Source organism: Quercus suber, unplaced genomic scaffold, assembly GCF_002906115.3.
Source record: "Quercus suber isolate HL8 unplaced genomic scaffold, Cork oak 2.0 scaffold_447, whole genome shotgun sequence".
Classification (NCBI taxonomy): domain Eukaryota; kingdom Viridiplantae; phylum Streptophyta; class Magnoliopsida; order Fagales; family Fagaceae; genus Quercus; species Quercus suber.
The window spans coordinates 624,788-643,958 of NW_027069898.1; the positions used below are offsets into that span (position 1 = coordinate 624,788).

The window sequence follows — 19,171 nt, forward strand, 5'->3', positions numbered from 1 at the left end:
TGTGATGTTAAACTTTATATCATCTTGAATCATATTATGAGTTGAATCGTGAATTAAATCAATAAAAAAGAATTGACAAATTATGGTGTCTAATCTTAATTTCAGAATGTGAATTGAATTCCCTCAATTTTAAGTTTAAATATTGATCGCTTTTGACTTAAGAAACTTATTGGTTTCAACTCCAATATGGTAATAATAATAATAGGATCTGATTAATAAATGTTCTAACCTTTACGGCATTTGTTAATAAAAAAATTTAAAAAGTTTTTAATTTCATTTTAATGAAAAATATAAAAAATTGTTAAAAATATCAATTACTCTTTTCTTCTAAAATTTATTTAAAAATAATTCATAAACTAATATTCTTAGGACATTCAATAATATTTATTGTAATAATAATACTTAAAAAAAAAAAAAAACTCAAACATTTAAAAAATAAAAATCCTTTAATACTCCCACAGGCCACAAGCCCCACAAGTGCAATCTTCCCGCCAATGCATATTTCCCCTAAATTTGTTGGCTTCGTTTCTTAACAAAACCGCTACACCACACTCTCTCTCTCTCTGGTCTCAATCTATGCTCTCAGTCTCACTACGTTCATGCTACTACTACCACCGCCCTTCACTCTCACTCTCACTCTCACTATCTCGCTCTCGCTCAGCTCTCAAAACCCTCTCTTCCTTTCTCGTCTCCACAAAACCCTTCTCTTCCAAAAACCCTAACCTCACAATGTCGAAGCCCCCTTCCGCTTTCGACGCACTCATGTCCAACGCACGCGCCGCCGCCTCCAAGAAAAAGCCCCAATCTTCTTCTCCCAATAAGCGCAAAACCCTAGATTCCAACCCTCCCCAAAACCCCAAAACCGCCAAAATCCCCAATTCTTCGCCGCCCGGTAACGCCGTTTCCGACGCGAAACCCGAAGCATCTAGCGGGACCAAGCAAGTTAAAGAGAACGGAAACTGTGTTCAAGATCCTAAATTGTCTGGGTCGGAGAAGAAGACGAAGGCGATCAGCGTGGAGGAGAGGGTTGCGCAATTGAAGAGCAAAATGCCGGAACTGAAGGAGAAGAAAGCTGGAGATTTCGATCCGAGATCGGTGGCGAGTTGGGGCGAGGGCGAGCGTGTTCCGTTCATGTTTCTGTGTTTGGTTTTCGACATGATTTCGAACGAGTCGGGGCGGATTTTGATTACGGATATTGTGTGCAATATGCTGAGGACTGTGATGGTTACATCCCCAGATGACCTTGTGCCGATTGTGTATCTTTCGGCCAATAGGATTGCCCCGGCGCACGAAGGGTTGGAGCTTGGAATTGGGGATGCTTCCATAATTAAGGCGCTTGCCGAGGCATTTGGGAGGACTGAGGTGCAGGTTAAAAAGCAATACCAGGTACATTTGTTTTATCGGTTAGTATTTTGGTTACGTAGCTGTATGATAAAGTGTAGGTGTGTGCATAGATGAAAGGATTGAATTGCCGATGAAATGTAGCAAGAGATATGAATGAAAAAAAGTGGATGCTGATTTTATGATTGTAGGAAGAGAAAAGATTGCAAAAAATGTAGGAATCTAACCCATGGTTGGAATTTAAGCTGAAGTGTGGTGGGGGGGGGGTTATTTTATCAAGAATTATGGTTGCCCGTGTTGTTTTGTTTATCTAGGATCAGAGTTCACAGTCCTGCTCGACTTAGTTGATAACTACATATAGTTCTTCTCCTTTTTTTGGGGGTGGGGTGGGGGGGGGGGGGGTTGGAATCTAACCCATGGTTGGAATTTAAGCTGAAGTGTGGTGGGGGGGGGGTATTTTATCAAGAATTATGGTTGCCCGTGTTGTTTTGTTTATCTAGGATCAGAGTTCACAGTCCTGCTCGACTTAGTTGATAACTACATATAGTTCTTCTCCTTTTTTTGGGGGTGGGGTGGGGGGGGGGGTGTCCAAGAATATTGAGATTAACAATTATATTGGAGGGCTTCGACTTTCTGGTTGCTGATTGCCTGGCAATGTGAGTGTTATGTCAGTTTTGAATTGCCTGCTTGAATGTGGTTTTTAAGTAAATAGAAAACATGGAAAATGCATTTGGTGGGTTCTTGAAAACAAAATGAAAAGGAGGGCTGGAAATAAGAACTATATGTGTGTGTGTATATATATATATTGATAAGTAGGAAATAAGAAAATAACAATAGAGAAGGCAAAAAGTTATTGAGGACAAGGAAAGTAATATGCAAAAATGACCAAATGGGCTTGAAGTTCTGGCAGAACTGTTCTTTTGATGCTAGACTTCTGGACTCAGTATCTGTTTTATGATTTAAGTCTAAATTTTACTTAGTTTGGTCAGGTGGTGATATGGAGGTTAACAGATTATATGAATTCAGGCTACAGACAAATAGCTTGTCTGTTTATGTCCAGTCAGTGTGGAAATTAATAAAAGTTTCACAAGATCTGCCTTTGTATGGGTAAACATTGTTCACATTGCAATCTGCCTCATCTGTCAAATCCAGCTGGTTAGAAACCTCATTTTGATAGAATCCCAAATCTGTTCTGTTTTATTTTGTGAGTCCACTCCTATTTTTGGATTTATTGGTATCTATGACTTCAGAGTTCTTTTTGCCTTCTTTTTGAAGTTTACTTTATTTTGTTTTGTTCAAATTGTTAGGTTTTGGGAGACTTGGGTCTTGTTGCGAAAGCAAGCCGTTCATCTCAATCTATGATGCGCAAACCTGATGCCTTAACTGTTACCAAGGTTTTTAATACATTCCAGCTCATTGCTAAGGTACAATATCTCCTTTTCCAAAGTTAAATTCATAATTCTAATTATTTTGAATTAGACTTCTATTGTTTGTCCATGGATTGATGTATTATGAGAATTGTTCTCTCATAGTCATAACCTTTCTCAAATAAATTATATCTTACTTTTGCTTTTGTATTTGTGAAGCATTTGTGAATGCAATTTAGGGTTTTCTGTTGAAGATGTCAATAATATACTGCTTCAGAAAATGGGTTTATCCTTGTTTCAGAAGACTGATTATACTTGGAATCAACCAAAGTCAAAATTGGAGACTGTGAGCATGTTTTTCATAATGAGGCTTCATGCTTTCTTAGTATTTTATTTATTATCATTAGGGGTGGCAAAAGCTGATCCCAGAAAATCTTTATTTTAAGGTTTGTATTATGGTTTGCAAAGCAGGACCCAATAGATCATGAATTCATGATAATCCTCATTCAGTAGACTGTCTTGGATAAGGATTATTATCAGGGGTGGAGTTTTTTAGTTCTTTCAGGGCATTTGACTCACACAACAGAGAACTTGCAGTGCCCTGCGGTTAGCTCAAAGGGTATATTTTCTTTTGGCAGGATACAAGAAGAATCTGAGTTTAAACTGGAAAGGACACAAATGTGAATATTGCTATGTGTTTAGTGCATTGAAGATGTCTTGACATTGAAATTGATTTGAAACTGATTTATAACTAGGGATAGGATTCATTTAACTTCTTTTAGGAATTTTACTTTTGCTTAAAAAAAAAAAAAAAAAAAACTTATTTTAGGAATTTTGTAGATTTTGGTGCCAATTTTTGGTAGTCAGGGCTATAAAGGTCGTTCTTTAAAAATGTGCCCACCACCTCCAAGTTATATCAATTCTCAATCTTTAAGCTTATGTTTTTTAATTATTAACCCACAACCTCACCTTCCAACCAATTATTATGGGAGAAGTGCCAGTGGAGCTATAGCTTATTGGTATTTTAAATTTATTTTAAGTATTCATGTGTCTATTGGTTGTAGGTATAATTAATATTTCGATTTAGAATATAGAATATATATGTTGTGATAGTTGGTTTGGGTTGTCCTACCATATTGAGTTTGGTTCTATATATTAGCACCTGTGCTACCGTATTCTCCACTTCAGTGCTTTATTTTTATTTTTCATCCTTTTCTAAAAATTGCCACCATCCTTCTTAGCTGTGTTGTTTGAAATGTTGAGCCTTTTGTTGTGGGTTTCTTCTATTATTTAATGCTATTTACCCCAACATCACGCATCCCACCCCCCGCCCGCGGCGGACAACTTGCTACAGGATTTTGACTTTTCCTCTGTGGCTGACTTTAGAAAGAGCAAAAAATGTTGAATTATTGGATTTCTCAAGTTTGTGATCCATGTTATGGCTTACACATCCTAAAACAGAGAATTATGGTGAGATAATTAGGATATACCCTGTGCAATATAATCTAGAGGCACTGTTGTTTGTTTGGCAATGTTCAGGACTCTAATATTTGGGGAGGTGTGGGAACTCTGTAGCGGGGTTAAAAATTGGTTTTAGAAAGTACTCCTTTTGTAATTAACTTGTTCTTATGTTGAACTTTTGAAAGGAATCTGGGAAGGATAGTCAAGAGAAGAAAAAAAACCACATCAAGGGACTACTTGTTGCTGCCACCGATTGTGAGCCTCAATATCTAATTCGTCTACTTCAGGTTGCAAATCGGACATTTATCAGATATCAACTTGTTGACTCCTTTCTTTACTTATCAAAAAAAACTTGTTGACTCCTTTCTTCTTTTTAAAGCTTTTGTGATTTTTTTTTTTTTTTTTTTTTCAAAGTTGCGTATTGGATTGGCAGAGCAGACTCTATTAGCTGCATTGGGTCAAGCTGCTGTACATACCCAAAAAGATTCTACACCACCTCCAAACATCCAGTCTCCTTTAGAAGAGGTGAGTTTCTGTCCTTTAGGTCTGGAAACATGCTGCAGTATGTCAGGTATTCTGACACTGTGGAAAGCCTTTTGTGTATATGTTTACCTAAGGTAAATGTTCTAGAAAAGGCATCACCTTGTAGGGATAACACTTGAGTTTGAAGCGTCCATGTCTCTTGACAGTTTTTATGATGTTAAACTGATTCTATCACTTTAACTATTCTGTATCTCATGGCAGTATGCATTTGGGGTCAGGTTGGTGGTAGGTCATAGCATTGTATTCCGTGCCATTATATTTAAGTGGAAAGTATGTGATTTTTTTGACATGGAGTTAGAAATAAATACTAACAAAATACAAATATTTGTTTTGAGTTCATGTGTACTAGTTGTACTTAATTGTGGTTAAGAAGTCCTGAAATAATATCTCATTAGTGGTGGTGCACCAATATTTTGTCAATGTTGTAGGGAAATAGGAAAATAGTTGGCAAAGAGCTTAGGAGGTTCCCGGTAGATAGTCCCCAAGTCTATGGTACAGTGAGTTCTTCTCAGGGTCTGAGAATGTGGTCTGGTGAAAGGTCCAACATCTCGTAAGTTCTAGAAAGAAACAGAATGTTGTCAAGATCATGAGGTAATGGGCGAAATCTGCTAGTGCCAATAGACTCTAGTTCCAACAAAATCTTCTCCAACATGGGTGAGGTTGTGGGTTCAAGACTTCCCGGCTGTAGATGTAATTACCAATAAAAGGAGGCAACATCTGTTATCTTGTCATGTGAAGCTCATTTGTATTGTGAGCAATGACCAATTGCCTTATAGCCCTCTTGTTAGGTGCTAGAAAAAGGGTGGTTCTATATCACTGATAAACTCCCCCCCTTGTTTTATTTATTCTTTTTTTTACCTGTTCCTTGTTGCTGTCAGATTTAGTTTTTGACTGAGTTTGTTAGATTTTACAAGTACTTTTAGTGGATGTAAATATTATGCCATTTTGGTTGACTTTGCATAAGTATTTTTTTGCTTTAATGTTCTCATTTAGTTAGATTTTATGGTTGTGCTTGCATCAGGCTGTGAAGATTGTTAAACAAGCATACTCTCTACTTCCTGTCTATGATAAAATAGTCCCTGCACTTCTTAGTGGTGGTGTGTGGAATCTCCCAAAGACATGTAACTTTACACCTGGTGTCCCAGTTGGACCTATGCTAGCAAAGCCAACTAAGACGGTACAGGAGATTGTACGTAAATTCCAGGATTCTGAGTTTACCTGTGAATATAAGTATGATGGAGAACGTGCCCAGGTGATACGACCTAGTCCAACAACTAACCACCAACTTTGTACTGTTAAAGGTATATGTCATGTGCAATAACTTACTTTATTTGGCACAGATACATTACATGGATAATGGTTCAGTTGAGATATACAGTCGAAATGCTGAACGGAACACTGGAAAGTTTCCTGATGTTGTCATTGCAGTTTCAAGGTAGATTTCTGTTATATGTGATATTTCCTCTGTTATATTGAATGTATGTTTTAATTGTATCTATAGAAATCTGCATAAAATATCAAATTATGAGCAGGTTTCTCATTTCTCTGTTTGTGGATAAACTTTCATAAGTGAAAAATAGATCCTGAATTTACGAGTAAAATGTCAAAACATTTTTATTTAGGATAAAGTTTAGCTACAAACTTGGTTGTAGCCTAAGGCTACAATTCCACTTAATATCTTTTTTTTTTTTTTTTTTTTATTACTTTATGACATTTAGTTCCTTTCTTCACAATGTTATGTCACTAGATCCTGTGGTTACCAATAGAATGTCCAATCATTTTTGCTCTTATCACTTTATCATCATTGAGTTCCATTCTTCGCAATATGTCACGTGCTAGCCTTGGGTATAACATTTGTATTGGTAGTCAATTTATGTGTTAGAGTAAGTGGTGTTCACTGCTTGTTTGCATGTTAAATTAGTACTTCAGTTGATTAGTAGACAGTTTGTTATCCTTATAGTTGCTAATGTTTACCATCAGTATGCAGGTTAAAGAAGTCATCTGTTAGATCATTTGTTCTGGATTGTGAACTTGTTGCTTATAACCGTGAAAAACAGATTATTCTTCCCTTCCAGGTAAAGTGTCTTCATATTTAACTGATGTGTTCCTATATCATTCTTTATAGATGCAATGATTCAGCATTAATCAGGAATTCAGTCTCAATACCCTGTCAGAGTTCAAAATGGAAACAAATACTTCAAACCCATAAAAAAATCTTTTATAATTGAAAAAATATATGAAAGATGTCTACAAAGTGGTCCAAGTGAGAGGAAAAGTTAGGAACTCATTTTTATTTTGGGTTAAACAGCACAGGAAGAAGTCAGAACATTGAATAAAGGGGAATGCGTATAATTTTTTTAAAGGCAGTGGCACATTGACCCTATCTTGGACCCTGCCCTGAATTTGTTTTTATGTTATTACATATTGATAAGATGTGTGGCATTTCATTTGTTCATTAATGTCCCAAGCATATTGAAGCAACAACCACATTTACATCAGTTCATGTTGTTTTATTCTTTCGGACTTTTATATTCCTATTAAACTATGTTGCATGGTAGTGGGTCCTGCCACAAGTATTGAGTTTCTGCAAGATCAAAAATTTCAGTTTTAGGGAGGAGATAGGGGGGCCAGTGGGGTCATGTATATGTGGTTTACTCCCCAGGGCTGGGTCCCAAGGGCCTTGCCTTGGTGAGGTTCCACGCCATAAAAAAAAAAAATTTTAGGGAGATGTCATAAAATAAAGTCCTAGACGACAGTGTTATAACTTATATGCTGATTTTATTCTTAGAAACGTTGGCTAGTTTCATACATCGACTATAATATATGGAAGTTCATAATGAATGATGCAAAAAAAGAAAAAGAAAAAAAAAGATGCTTAAGATAATGCTAGGACTGGTATATCTTTCATTCTACTTCATCGGAATTTTCATGAGAAAGTAATAAAAATTCTTATGGTTTTCTTGATTTCTTGGTTAATTTTTGGTCTCACAAAACTTTTTATATTTGCATAGGGATTAGCCAGTTAGCCTTGGCTTTATCATATAAAATATTCATCTTGCTATATGTGCCTTATCCTATTGGTCAGGGCCATCTATTTACCTGTTATACTTTTCCATCATTCTCAAGGGAAAAAATAATTAAAACCTTTTGAAGAGCACTTTTGATTGATTTATTTTCTTTTTTTGGTGAAAATATCTATTTGTTAACCCATGGCTCCTAGTAGTTGTCAATAGGCTTTGTTGAGCTGAGTGGTATTCTTATAAATGTATATTATGACAGACCCTCAGCACTCGAGCTCGTAAAAATGTGGATGTGAGTGATATCAAGGTTGATGTTTGCATATTTGCTTTTGATATGTTATATCTTAATGGCCAACCGCTTCTTCAGGAGGAACTTAAAGTTCGTAGGGAGGTATGACCTTTTTCATTTTTGCTTATTTAGTGCTTTTTATTGCGCACATGTTTTCCCTCTAGTATTTAATAGTATTATCTATATTTGGTGTTTGTCCTGATGTCAAAGTTGGTACTTTATTCTGCTGACAATTTGTGTGATTCCCCTTTCTTCATGAATGGTTGCCAATTCATCATGTGACTGCTCAACTCATGCATCATAATTATTTATCACATGTGACAAAAATATAACTGATGAAGTCCACCATGAACATTTTAATGGTCTATTGTATGTCATAAAGTTATCAGTCTGGTTTGAATACCTAGTTGAATCATGTCTGTTGGAATCTTGCTCTTGATTCACCATCAAATTGTTACAATTCTTCCATAGATGACATAGTGGAGCCCTCACCTCTAGTTCAGCATTTATGATATTGGAGGTCACTTCATGGTTTTCTATACTTTTGCCATGCAATATGTGGCATCTAGTGCACCATTATGTTATGATCTTAGTATCTCACATTACTTAAGTGTAAGTTTAAACATGTGTTTATAAGCTCTTGCGCACTGTCCCCTTATAAGTCGGTTTTCAAGAGTGAGTTCTATCCATGGGTTTCCAGTATTTGGTATCAGAGCCAACCAACACCCCGAGTAATTAGGTGTAACTCATTGAATATGGGATCAAATGAGTTGCGGCTTTGTGGTCGGATCCCGAAGTGGGCGACCTAGGGGCTAGATTAAAATAATTGATAGGTGAGTGGAGTCACCAAAAGAGGAAGGGCTACCATTGGGTCAATGTCGCTAGAGTGAGTCGTCGTGGACATCGGCTAGAGAGCGTGGTGGTATGTTATGATTCTAGTGTCCCACATTGCTTAAGTGTAAACTTAAACATGTGTTTATAAGCTCTTGGGCACCCTCTCCTTGTAGGCCGGTTTTCAAGGGTGAATTCTATCCATGAGTTTACAACACGTTATTAATGTAGTTGGCATGACACAGCAATTGTATAAGCAACTTCATTAGGAAGATACCATCCAAACTTTGATATTAACAGTTTTTTCTCCCAGTTATTGTTAGTGATTTTCTTGTAAATCATATTGGCACTTACATTTTGGCTTGTCATGATCCACTTTCCATGTATGTGTTAATTTTCATGCACTCAATATGGAGCATGAGAAGTTAATAGTGGCGTGGGAATGGTGTTGCCTATCTTTTACCCCATAAATGGTTGTTGACAGCAATGGTTGGACTATGAGGATCTAAGTTGCTTGGACCCTTCAATTTGCAGTCATACCTGTGTTAACATAACATGACACAGGTGTGTGTGGTGTCTGATCTTTGCCTAATACTACAGATACTTCTCTTTGTGATCCTTTTCTCTGTACAAATTTAGTAATCATATATTTGCTTCATATGTATATGGCGTGTTCTATCAATACCATACGTTTTGGCCACATATCTTAGGGACTAAACACATACATGCACCTGACACCTGTTCCCAAGTCCAAGCATCATAGTTGAGGATCTCAATAATAATGTAGTTAATCTGATGATTAACTTAAAGAATCAGTTGTACTCAACAAGGTTATTGAGCAGTAACAGAGCACCGATGATTGGGGAGAGATAGGAGAGTAAAGTTACTTGAGTGGTTTTACGGAGTTTTGGAGGATGATGCCCTGGTGGTTTGATGTTTCTATTAGATTGTTATGTAAATACAATCTTTTAGTTTTTTAAATGATGGTCCTTTGACTAAACATATCCATTGCAGGAACGGCATTATTTCAACTGGGGAGATCTGATTTTTATGTGTTATTGTTGTTAATTTTCCGCGTCTGCATTTATGCAATGCATCTGAGTCAGAGCATGATAATATAATCATACCTCTGGGCCTGTCAATTTTTGCAGCATCTATATGGCTCTTTTGAGGAAGAAGCTGGATTTTTTCAGTTTGCGACTGCAATAACTTCAAATGATTTAGATGAAATACAGAAATTTCAAGACTGTGCAGTTAATGCAAGGTATCCCTTTCATAATTTGGTTGGGCATGGTGGGACATGAATTCATAAGGTGATATTATTCAAGGTTGTTGATGTGTTATTTTTCCATTAAATCACATCAATATAGCAACTTGAATGCAAATACGTTTCCCTAATGAATATCCTCCTGGTTACATAGACATAAATTGCTGGCATTAATGTCTTGAATCATTTTTCTTATCAAAAAAAAAAAAAAAAAAGTCTGAATAAATTTTACTCTCAGGATGTTTAATAGGCACAGTCTCCTTAGCCTGATCACTTGCCTTCTCAGTAAGATGGTTTTTTAAAAATTGAACTACTACTCTTATTACGTTACTAATTAATCTTGTTTTGCAGTTGTGAGGGTTTAATTATCAAAACATTGACTAAAGATGCTACATATGAGCCTGCAAAGCGGTCACTTAACTGGCTAAAATTGAAGAAAGATTACATGGATAAGTAAGGAGTAAAATTACATGAAGAAAGATTACATATCAGCTTCTTATCCATATTTTAACCATGACTTATGATTTTCTTTTTATTTATTGGCTGTGCTCTGCAGTTTAGGGGACTCGCTAGATTTGGTACCTATTGCTGCTTTCTATGGCCGTGGGAAGCGTACAGGTAACTGAAAAAGACGCATTTTTAGTTGAAAAAGTACATGCAAGCATGTGTTTTTTTTTTTTTTTTTTTTGCGCTTCTAGTAACCAAACCCAGGGTTAAATTGACAATTACATATAATGTTTCTTTCTGCATGTTGTATAGTCTGTGCTATCTTTCTTTTCCTCTTCTGTCAGTGCCCTAATCTTAAGTTCAAGCCTATTTTTCATTGATGGTGATATACTGTTTCTCGTTAGGATTGTATGGTGCCTTTCTCCTTGCTTGTTATGACAGCAATAATGAAGAATTTCAAAGCATTTGTAAAATAGGTGAGTCAAATATGTATCCTTACTATTTTCATTAATAATATTTCTCTGATTACCTATAAAAAAGAAGAAGAAGTGATTTTGCAGCTGGTCACTCACTTTTGAGTGTTTTTACCTAATTATTTTCATCTGGTCTAATATTGGAATGTGATTGGCAGGCACTGGGTTTTCTGAAGAAGTGCTTGAAAAATGTTCTACCAATCTCACTTCTAAAGTGATTCCTGAACCAAAGGTCTGCGCTTGTTTCTTTCCTTCTGATGTTCCCTCTAAAGGGTTGTTTATAGTTAGTGCTCCTGGTATAATTTTACTTGCTACTTTCAAGTTCTAACATTCTTCTCATTTAGCTTGCAATTCTTTAAGAGGAATTCTATTACAGATTTCCTCTATTTTGAATAAAGTTTATAATACTTCTAGTTTTTAAAATTTTTAAAATTAAAAAAAAAAAAAAATCTAACATTCTTTTAAATTCCAGTCATACTACCGGTATGCAGATTCAATGAATCCAGATGTATGGTTTGAACCCGCTGAGGTAACAATTTTATCTTTTTGGTTTATTGTGAATATTCCTTTTAACTCCTTTTCTTTTGCTTTTGTTTCCCATCTTTTTCTCAAAACTTGCAAATTGAGCTTCTTGAGTCTTCTCAGTTCACATCATTATTGTTGTATGCTATTGCTACGTTTGTTTATTGTGAATATTCCTTGTTTCCTGTCTTAATGTTTTTGCTTTCCATCTTGTTTTCATAAGTTGCAAATGAGCTTCTTAAGTCACATGTATGTGTCCGTTTGAGAATAACTTAGCTAGTTTTTTGCTAAAAACTTTTTGAAAGTGTGCTAAAGTATACTTGTACTTTGAAAGAATTTAAAAAAGTGAAAAAGGCGGGAAAAAGGGCAGTTTTAAAAAGTTGTACATAAAAGCTAAAAACTAAAAGCTGAGCTTATAAGCGGATGCCAAATAGACACGTAATGTGCTGTATTCTATATGATGAAATTAGTGATTTCATATGGAACTTTCCTTCCATATAAATGACAGTTTTTATGACTGCCCCTGGATCCTGTCTTATGGACTGAGTGAGCAAGACCTGGACTGGTATTGTTGACACCCTAGGGATTCTAAAATTCCCATCATCTATAGAGATATTCTCAGCACCTATATATCACAAAATGAACAGGTTTTGGATTTGATACATCATGAGTGGCAACTATCAAATCCTTGTAATGGGAATACCAAAGTTCTCTAATACACGAGTATTAAAAAACCAAGAAAGGTTTTCAAATGTTCTCAAATAATGTGAGAACTCTGTATGTTTACAAATTGGTAGAATTCTATTTTCTATTATCCTTGTTAGCTTTTGGCCTTTCCCCCTCTCCTGCAGTATCTTTAGTCTTTACCAATACTGGAGACATTGAGGATCGATACATGAATCTGTGCAAGTTATTATTGTATTTTCATTTCTTTGTGTGTGTAGTAATTCTCTAGGGGATTAGAGTATTACATACATACTGCACATTTTAGATACAGTACTTTTGCCCAGATAACTGTTGTTGACTGCTCTATTGACAACAAAAGTTGGGAGTTCAAAACTTCAAATCATTGTTTAAAACAGTGACAATTGTTTAATTTGCTTTATCTGTTCTGGATACTGTTGGGTTATCATTATTTTTTTTTCCCTTTTCTTTTAGCCTCCATTTGGTTGTTGAGAATTCTGATGATAAAGAAAAAAATTAACGAAAATAAAAATTAGAAATAACTTCTGTATTTTAATTTGGGTTTAAAAAAAATGCCAAAAAATTGAAGAATAATTACACCAGTGATAATTTGGATGATTGTTGTAAACTCACAAACGTGCAGCTCCTTTTCATGCATATGTTGTGTGATTGTCTTCCAGGTCTGGGAGGTGAAAGCTGCAGACTTGACCATTAGCCCTGTTCATCGTGCTGCAGTTGGCATAGTGGATCCAGATAAGGTTGATTGGATATATGAAATTGACTTATTTTTATAATAAACACAATCTATAAGCTGCTTTGTTCATCATCTAATTTCATTTGTTTTTGAAAAGGGCATTTCTCTTCGATTTCCTCGGCTGATGCGTGTCCGTGAAGATAAGAAACCAGAGGAGTCCACATCGGCTGAGCAGGTGAGCAACAATCTTTATTATTTCATTACAGGATTACAGAATAAAGAGGGAAATAAATTAAAAATGTGAAGAGGAATTCTAAATTACTTCTTCTCCACTCTTTTGTTTGAACTCCATGTATTTTGTTTATTCTTTTAGTATTTTTTTAAAAAAATTTAGTTTTGTATTTTTAGGTGGCTGAGATGTATAATTCTCAAAAGCACAATCATCCCAATGATCAAGATGATGATGAAGATGATTGAGGAACAGCAATTTGTGGAGATGTTTCCTGTGTAAAAGAACAGCAGCTTTGTCAATGCAGCCAATGTGAGTATAATATTAATGCAAATTTTTGGCATTCAACCATACAACCCAATTGGTGAGTGCCTTATCACTGTAGTATGCATCATAGAGGAGTTAGGCTATGATGTTATCTACACCAAAAAATTTCATGATATGGATTCGCTATGAATTCTAACAATTATTCCTGTATCTGCAGTTGCAGAATTAACTGCCCTGTAATGTAGAAAAATTTTCCTGTATGTGCTATCACACAATCACAGTTTGTACATAAAATATCAGGCAATACAATGATTTTGTATTGCATTGAGTATATTTCCAGACATTATGTTTTTAAGCTGATAATAGTTACAATACCTGATTACACGTGGGTTGAACCTTTTTTTTTTTTGGGGGGGGGGGGGGGGGGTGTGGGGGGGTTAACATTATGTGCGTCAAACATGTTGTGTACCATTATTAGATTACGAGGCTTAAGAAGGATATCTGGTTTTGAAATCAAGCATATGAGATGATTAAAGTGAAAGCTTTCAAAGAAGAATGTTCTGATATGTTTGTATAACTGATCTGTCTTTATTAGTTTTTTTAGCAACCAATCATAAATTGGATACCCAGTAATGTTATAATTATACACGAGAAAAAAATAAAATAAAATATAGGCATGGTCTAAGTTGACAGGAAGTCACATGGCCATCTTTATAATTGTGGGAGTACCAATTTGCATGAGATAATAGACTTTGTGTTATCCTTCTGATTCCGTTTTGGGTCTTTGTGTGGGTTTACAAAGCATTTTAGTTGCCATTGCCAGCTCAATCAAAAAAAGGTTCTGGAACAAAGGGAATTTTGTCAAAAAATGTTTGGTCTAAGTGTGTGTAGAGTTGGTCCAATCCTTCTATGGGCTAGGCCTAGAATGTTAGACGTCCATGTCTCTGTGGTGGCTTTCCTTTTCAAACCTCCAAATCGCCAGTAAGGTTACTCAAGATACATGTACAAGTCAGTGCTAATGATGAGCTAAGTTGATGGGGACGTTTGCCATGTGCAGAGAGAGAGAGAGAGAGAGAGAGTTGAGTTGAGTTGGGAGGTCTTGTCTAATTCTTTTTCAATGAAATGAACCCCCCAATCCTAATCCTATGGTCTTTGGTCAAGCAGTCTCGATCCTAACCAAAGAAAACTTTTACATTGATCATCCTCTTCTCCTCTGTGCCGTGTGGACTACACAAACACACCGCTCGCTTATTTTTTGTTTTTTGGTTTTGTGCCTAACATTCTTATCGCCTCTACAATTCAATGTCACTTTGTGAATTCGGTTAGAGATTCAATCCTTGTTTGTTCCCTCTTTTTTTTATATCCGATTATTCCTTTTTGTGGGTTTATGGCTGCGGATCCATTCCAATTTTTCATCAAATAATTGCTGTTATTACCAAGACTTGTAGCTTAATTGATTTGAGAGTTGTTGGGTTTGTAACATATTGAAACTATTTAAAAAAAATGTTGTTATCCTTGAATCAAAAATTTGCATAGGGTTCTTTTTTTGGCGCACTTGGATGATTTATTAGTCTATTTGGTTATGTTTTCAGAAAATGGTTTTGAACCACTGATTTCAAAGGAAAAAAAAAAAAAAAAAAAGAAAAAAAAAAGAACAAATGCAAAATTCACAAGTATGTTTTTTTCCCCTATATAAACTGAAAACAATAAAGTTTGAGAAGTCATCATTTTCGTTCTGGGAATTAATAAAAAACGCCTATTTTGAGTTATAGTTTTCAAAAAACTGAATATTAAAACATGTCTAAACTATAAACTATTTTTATTTTTATTTTTTAAGAATCAAATAAATGATAACTGTTATCTGTGAACAATTTCCAACAAGCCTTCAGCTTCATTATCGGTTGTGGGTATCCTATTAGAAACGGCAAATTGATGCATCTGTGTCATTGAATTGATCTTGATACTGTATGAAAGGATTTATTATTTTCATGGGCCAGAGAGAATTGAATTGCAAGGTCCATGTGACAGCTGAAGGTGAAGACCTGTAAATGTGCGTACTCCGTAAGGTGTGAATTGTGAAGTGGTTTACTTACCAGGGTTGGGTCCAAAGGGCCCTCGCTTGGTCAGGTTCCAACTAAAAAAAAGAAAAAAAAAAAGAAGAAAAAAGTGTGGATTGTGAATTACGCCCAAGAAAGCAAAATTGGAGAATAAGCGAGTAATTTTGCTCGTAGTAGAACAGGCAAATTGATTTGGATAGCTGGAGGTCAAGACCGATAAATGAATTTTGTCTTTGTAGATGTGTGAATCGAGATTTAAGCACAAAGAAGCAAAATTTGAGTAATTTTTGTTTATACATGTCTAGTGAATATAACATTTTGCTCTTAGTTGAAATTCCATGATTTGGACATCTAAAGGTGGAGACCCAATTAATGAAATCTGTCTATGTAGACTTGTGATTTGTGAATTGAAGACCACGCCCTTTTGCTTTCATTCGCAATTCAAAAGGTTTATATTAGTAAATTGCCCATTCATTGTAGTTTGTCCAATAGTACTGCAATTTCATTTGCTACTTGGATATCTGAACCATTATTTGCTTAACTCGGGAAAGAGGGATAGATTAAGCTAATGATAGACAATTTTAGCTCCATTATTAAAAAAAAGAAAAAGCATAAACAAAGTGAGTGGAGGCAGACAGAGAGACAAAAGAGGCTTTAGTGAAATAGTCATAAATAAATAAACAGAGAAGAAGAAGAAGATATTGTTGATATTAAGAAACAAAAGATTAGAGGTAAAGACTCCAATAATAATCAAACTATACTTTGCATTAATAAAATCATACATCACACCAAAGTGGTAGATCCTGATTCTGATTTGTGGGTTCCACTCAAACCCCGAGAAGCAAGGCTCTCTCTAACACCTTCTGGTTGTTAACCATACCTATCCCTTCTTCTCAAACCTTAACAACTCCACACCCATCAGCTTTAAATGTTTCATGTAGTAATCCCTATCTCTCTCTGTTCTGTCTCTCACTCACTCACTCACACACACAAACACACACACACAGAGGCGCGTGCTGAGCTATACTATCAGAGTTACAATTTTAATCACACAGCAACATTAGAGAAATCAAACCCCCTTTCACATCATAGGGGTAAAAACTAAAAATGTGAAGAAAAAAAAAAAAGAGACAAAAATCTCCACCCGAAATACCCGGTAGAAAGTAGCCTAGAACATTAAGCTCTTTCTCTTCTCTTCAGCGAGTTAAAAAAAAAAAAAAAAAAAAAAACCTTGGGATAGGTTCTTTTGTCTAGAACAAACTTCTGTACAAAATGCTAGATCAGTCACATACCCAACTTGCAATTTAATCTGCTCAGTAGCCTATACTATAGTAGTATTAAATTCTAAAAATTATAATGATAAATATGGGGATTACTGTTTAAATTTGTAGTCAGTGCAGAACAAGCCTTTGGTATTTGGTCTCTGTAGGGAATCAGAGCCTTCATAAAGAACCCTTTTTCTATTGACTCTTCCACAGTTGGTGAGAGAATTGCAACCATTAATGTTGAACAAAGAGTCTTGGTGGAGGAGGTGTGGTGGTGGCGGTGGTGGTGGTGGTGGTGGTGCTGTTGCTGAAGGAATGGTCACAGGAGGAATTTCAAAGGTTTCAAGTGGTGGTGGTGGGTGTCTCCACTGAGGAAGTGGTCCAGCGAGAAGTAGAGTTTGAAGAAGTGGACCAGCTTTCATCACTGCCTGCAAAAGCTTACCTTTTTCAGGTAATGGCTTCTCAGGCACTAGCTCTAGTGATGATTGTGATGGAGCAGGCAATTGGGGTGGTGGAGTTGGGTCAACAATTGGAGAGGAAACAATGCTCTCCTCACAATCTGAGGATGAGAAGCCATTGTTGGAGTCAATTCCTCTTCTGGGTTCATCTTCAATGCTGGAAATTCCTGAGAGAGGAGCTGCCTGTTGTTGGTGTTGGTGTTGGTGTTGTTGGATTAACAGCTTCTCAAGGAGCAGTCTATGACATTTCTCTTGCGCTTCATCTTTTTCTCTGATGGTTTTGTCAAGCAGATCTTTGAGATGAAGTAATTGATCATCTCTCTTTCTAAGCTCCTCTTGAACTGCCAACTTCGTTTGTTCAAGCTCCAGAGTAGTGAACAAAAGGGAATGTCTTAGCTCTTCCATGGTCTGCATGATCAAAACAGAGAATACCCAGAAAAAATTAGCTCTCATATAGCAAAGCAAGAGACCCCATTATGCATTTTTAAGCTCTAGTAAGAAATAGCTAATTTTTTGTTTTCCACAGCATAAAACCAAAACATAGTTAACTAATAATTCTACAAAATATCATTGCATAGAAGAAACCTCTTACCTTCCCTTGGCAGTAGTAAACCAAGTTGAGAAGAGGACTACGCTGGTTGTCCATCTTCCCTATAATTAGACAGAAAAAATTGAACCAAGTTGTTCTCAAAGAGAGAGAGAGAGAGAGAGAGAGAGAGGGAAACTGGGAAAGGGGGATGTGGGGTTTTTTTGAGTGGCTCTTCTACCTCTTATAATAAGTACATGGGTGTTACTGTTTTGTGTTTGTTCTCTACTATGCTTTTCTTGCTAGGGGTTGGACAAAAGCATAAAAGGCCAAAAGCCTAGCAAGCCAATTTCTAACATCCTATACAGAGACAGAGAGAGTCACAGTGTTTTTTACCGAGTCTATGTTTCTATATACCAACTAGCGCGGGGAATCGTTTATCAGCGACAAAAGCGGGGGAGTATGAAAACGGCTTCCTTATTTACTTTTACCAAACACTTCCAAAAAATAGGGTATTACAAATAATGTTATTATTGATAGAAACCAAACTATGTAAGAGTAAAAATGATATAAAAATGTAATTTTTTTCTTTCTTTAAGTTTCTATATATATAATTATAATGACCTTGATTTGACAAAGAGAGAGGTTCTTGTGGGTTTTGCCACTTTAAATAATATTATTAAACACAATTAGTAAAATATTATCTCAGAATTGTTCTAATTTTTTTAATGAGTACAATAAATTTGAACTTATAACGATGGTTTTTTATATTAATGGTTTTGCGGTCAGAACAAGACACTTATGTATTAGGTTAAAGGAGGGAAAATTCTTTTTATTTTTATTTTTTATTTTTTTGCTAAGTAAAGGAGAGAACGTTCAACCTAATCACAAGAGTGTCTTCTAATAGCCTTTTTCCATGACTAAATAGTATATCACCATAAGCACATCAAATATTCAAAATGTTTTGTTTGCTTCCTTAGGAAAAATTGGAAACAGATGAAATGGGAGAAGATGCGGCCAAAATTGGGTGGTAGAGTCGTGAAAATGTTTCTTTCTCTCATATGTCGATCCTTAGTTCCGTGGAATAATACACTTATTAATGTTATAATAAGAAGAGTTGAAATCTTTGATAAAAATTTGTATGACTAAGACCGGCTAATCAATAATTTTTGATATCAAACAATTAGAGCTACTATTTACTATATAAAAAAATTTTCATTAATAAGATATGTAATATATTGAAAAATACACTTGTTGGATGAAATTGTTGTTGCTATGTGTTGGTTTAATTGAATAACTTAATGAAATAGATAGACATTTCTCTTGGTCTCTTAGGTTGATGATCTTCTCAAACCTAGGCCACATACCTCTATAAGATTTCAATCCCCTCTTCAGCTTTCTTCTTCTTCCCTCCTTCCTTCCTTGCATCA

The 19,171-nt window shown here is 35.6% G+C and overlaps 2 protein-coding genes across 2 annotated transcripts; one reads left to right on the forward strand and one right to left on the reverse strand.

The window, feature by feature from the left end:
* Positions 1 to 473: 473 nt before the first annotated feature.
* LOC111994202 (DNA ligase 1) lies at positions 474 to 13,778 on the forward strand. The gene is made up of 17 exons (XM_065762193.1): positions 474 to 1,386; positions 2,649 to 2,765; positions 4,355 to 4,457; positions 4,579 to 4,694; positions 5,734 to 5,964; positions 6,053 to 6,147; positions 6,700 to 6,787; positions 7,992 to 8,123; positions 10,004 to 10,116; positions 10,471 to 10,572; positions 10,676 to 10,737; positions 10,971 to 11,042; positions 11,198 to 11,271; positions 11,512 to 11,568; positions 12,926 to 13,003; positions 13,097 to 13,174; positions 13,348 to 13,778. The coding sequence occupies exons 1-17, from the start codon at positions 577 to 579 to the stop codon at positions 13,414 to 13,416; spliced, it is 2,397 nt and encodes a 798-aa protein (XP_065618265.1). The 5' UTR covers positions 474 to 576; the 3' UTR covers positions 13,417 to 13,778.
* A 2,461-nt stretch (positions 13,779 to 16,239) lies between these two features.
* On the reverse strand, positions 16,240 to 17,961 carry LOC111994204 (uncharacterized). Its single transcript, XM_024026078.2, has 2 exons — positions 17,808 to 17,961; positions 16,240 to 17,623 (listed from the first exon to the last, which is right to left on the reverse strand). The coding sequence occupies exons 1-2, from the start codon at positions 17,859 to 17,861 to the stop codon at positions 16,865 to 16,867; spliced, it is 813 nt and encodes a 270-aa protein (XP_023881846.2). The 5' UTR covers positions 17,862 to 17,961; the 3' UTR covers positions 16,240 to 16,864.
* Positions 17,962 to 19,171: the final 1,210 nt, after the last annotated feature.

Bases quoted from the DNA above. Each gene is read 5' to 3' on its own strand.
- LOC111994202 (XM_065762193.1), top strand. From the start codon at position 577: ATGCTCTCAGTCTCACTACGTTCATGCTACTACTACCACCGCCCTTCA. The intron at 4,458-4,578 runs TTGCAAATCGGA...TTTTTTTTTTTT, and splicing joins TCTAATTCGTCTACTTCAGG to CAAAGTTGCGTATTGGATTG. The intron at 11,272-11,511 runs GTCTGCGCTTGT...TTTAAATTCCAG, and splicing joins AAGTGATTCCTGAACCAAAG to TCATACTACCGGTATGCAGA.
- LOC111994204 (XM_024026078.2), bottom strand. From the start codon at position 17,861: ATGGACAACCAGCGTAGTCCTCTTCTCAACTTGGTTTACTACTGCCAA. The intron at 17,624-17,807 runs GTAAGAGGTTTC...TTGATCATGCAG, and splicing joins TTTACTACTGCCAAGGGAAG to ACCATGGAAGAGCTAAGACA.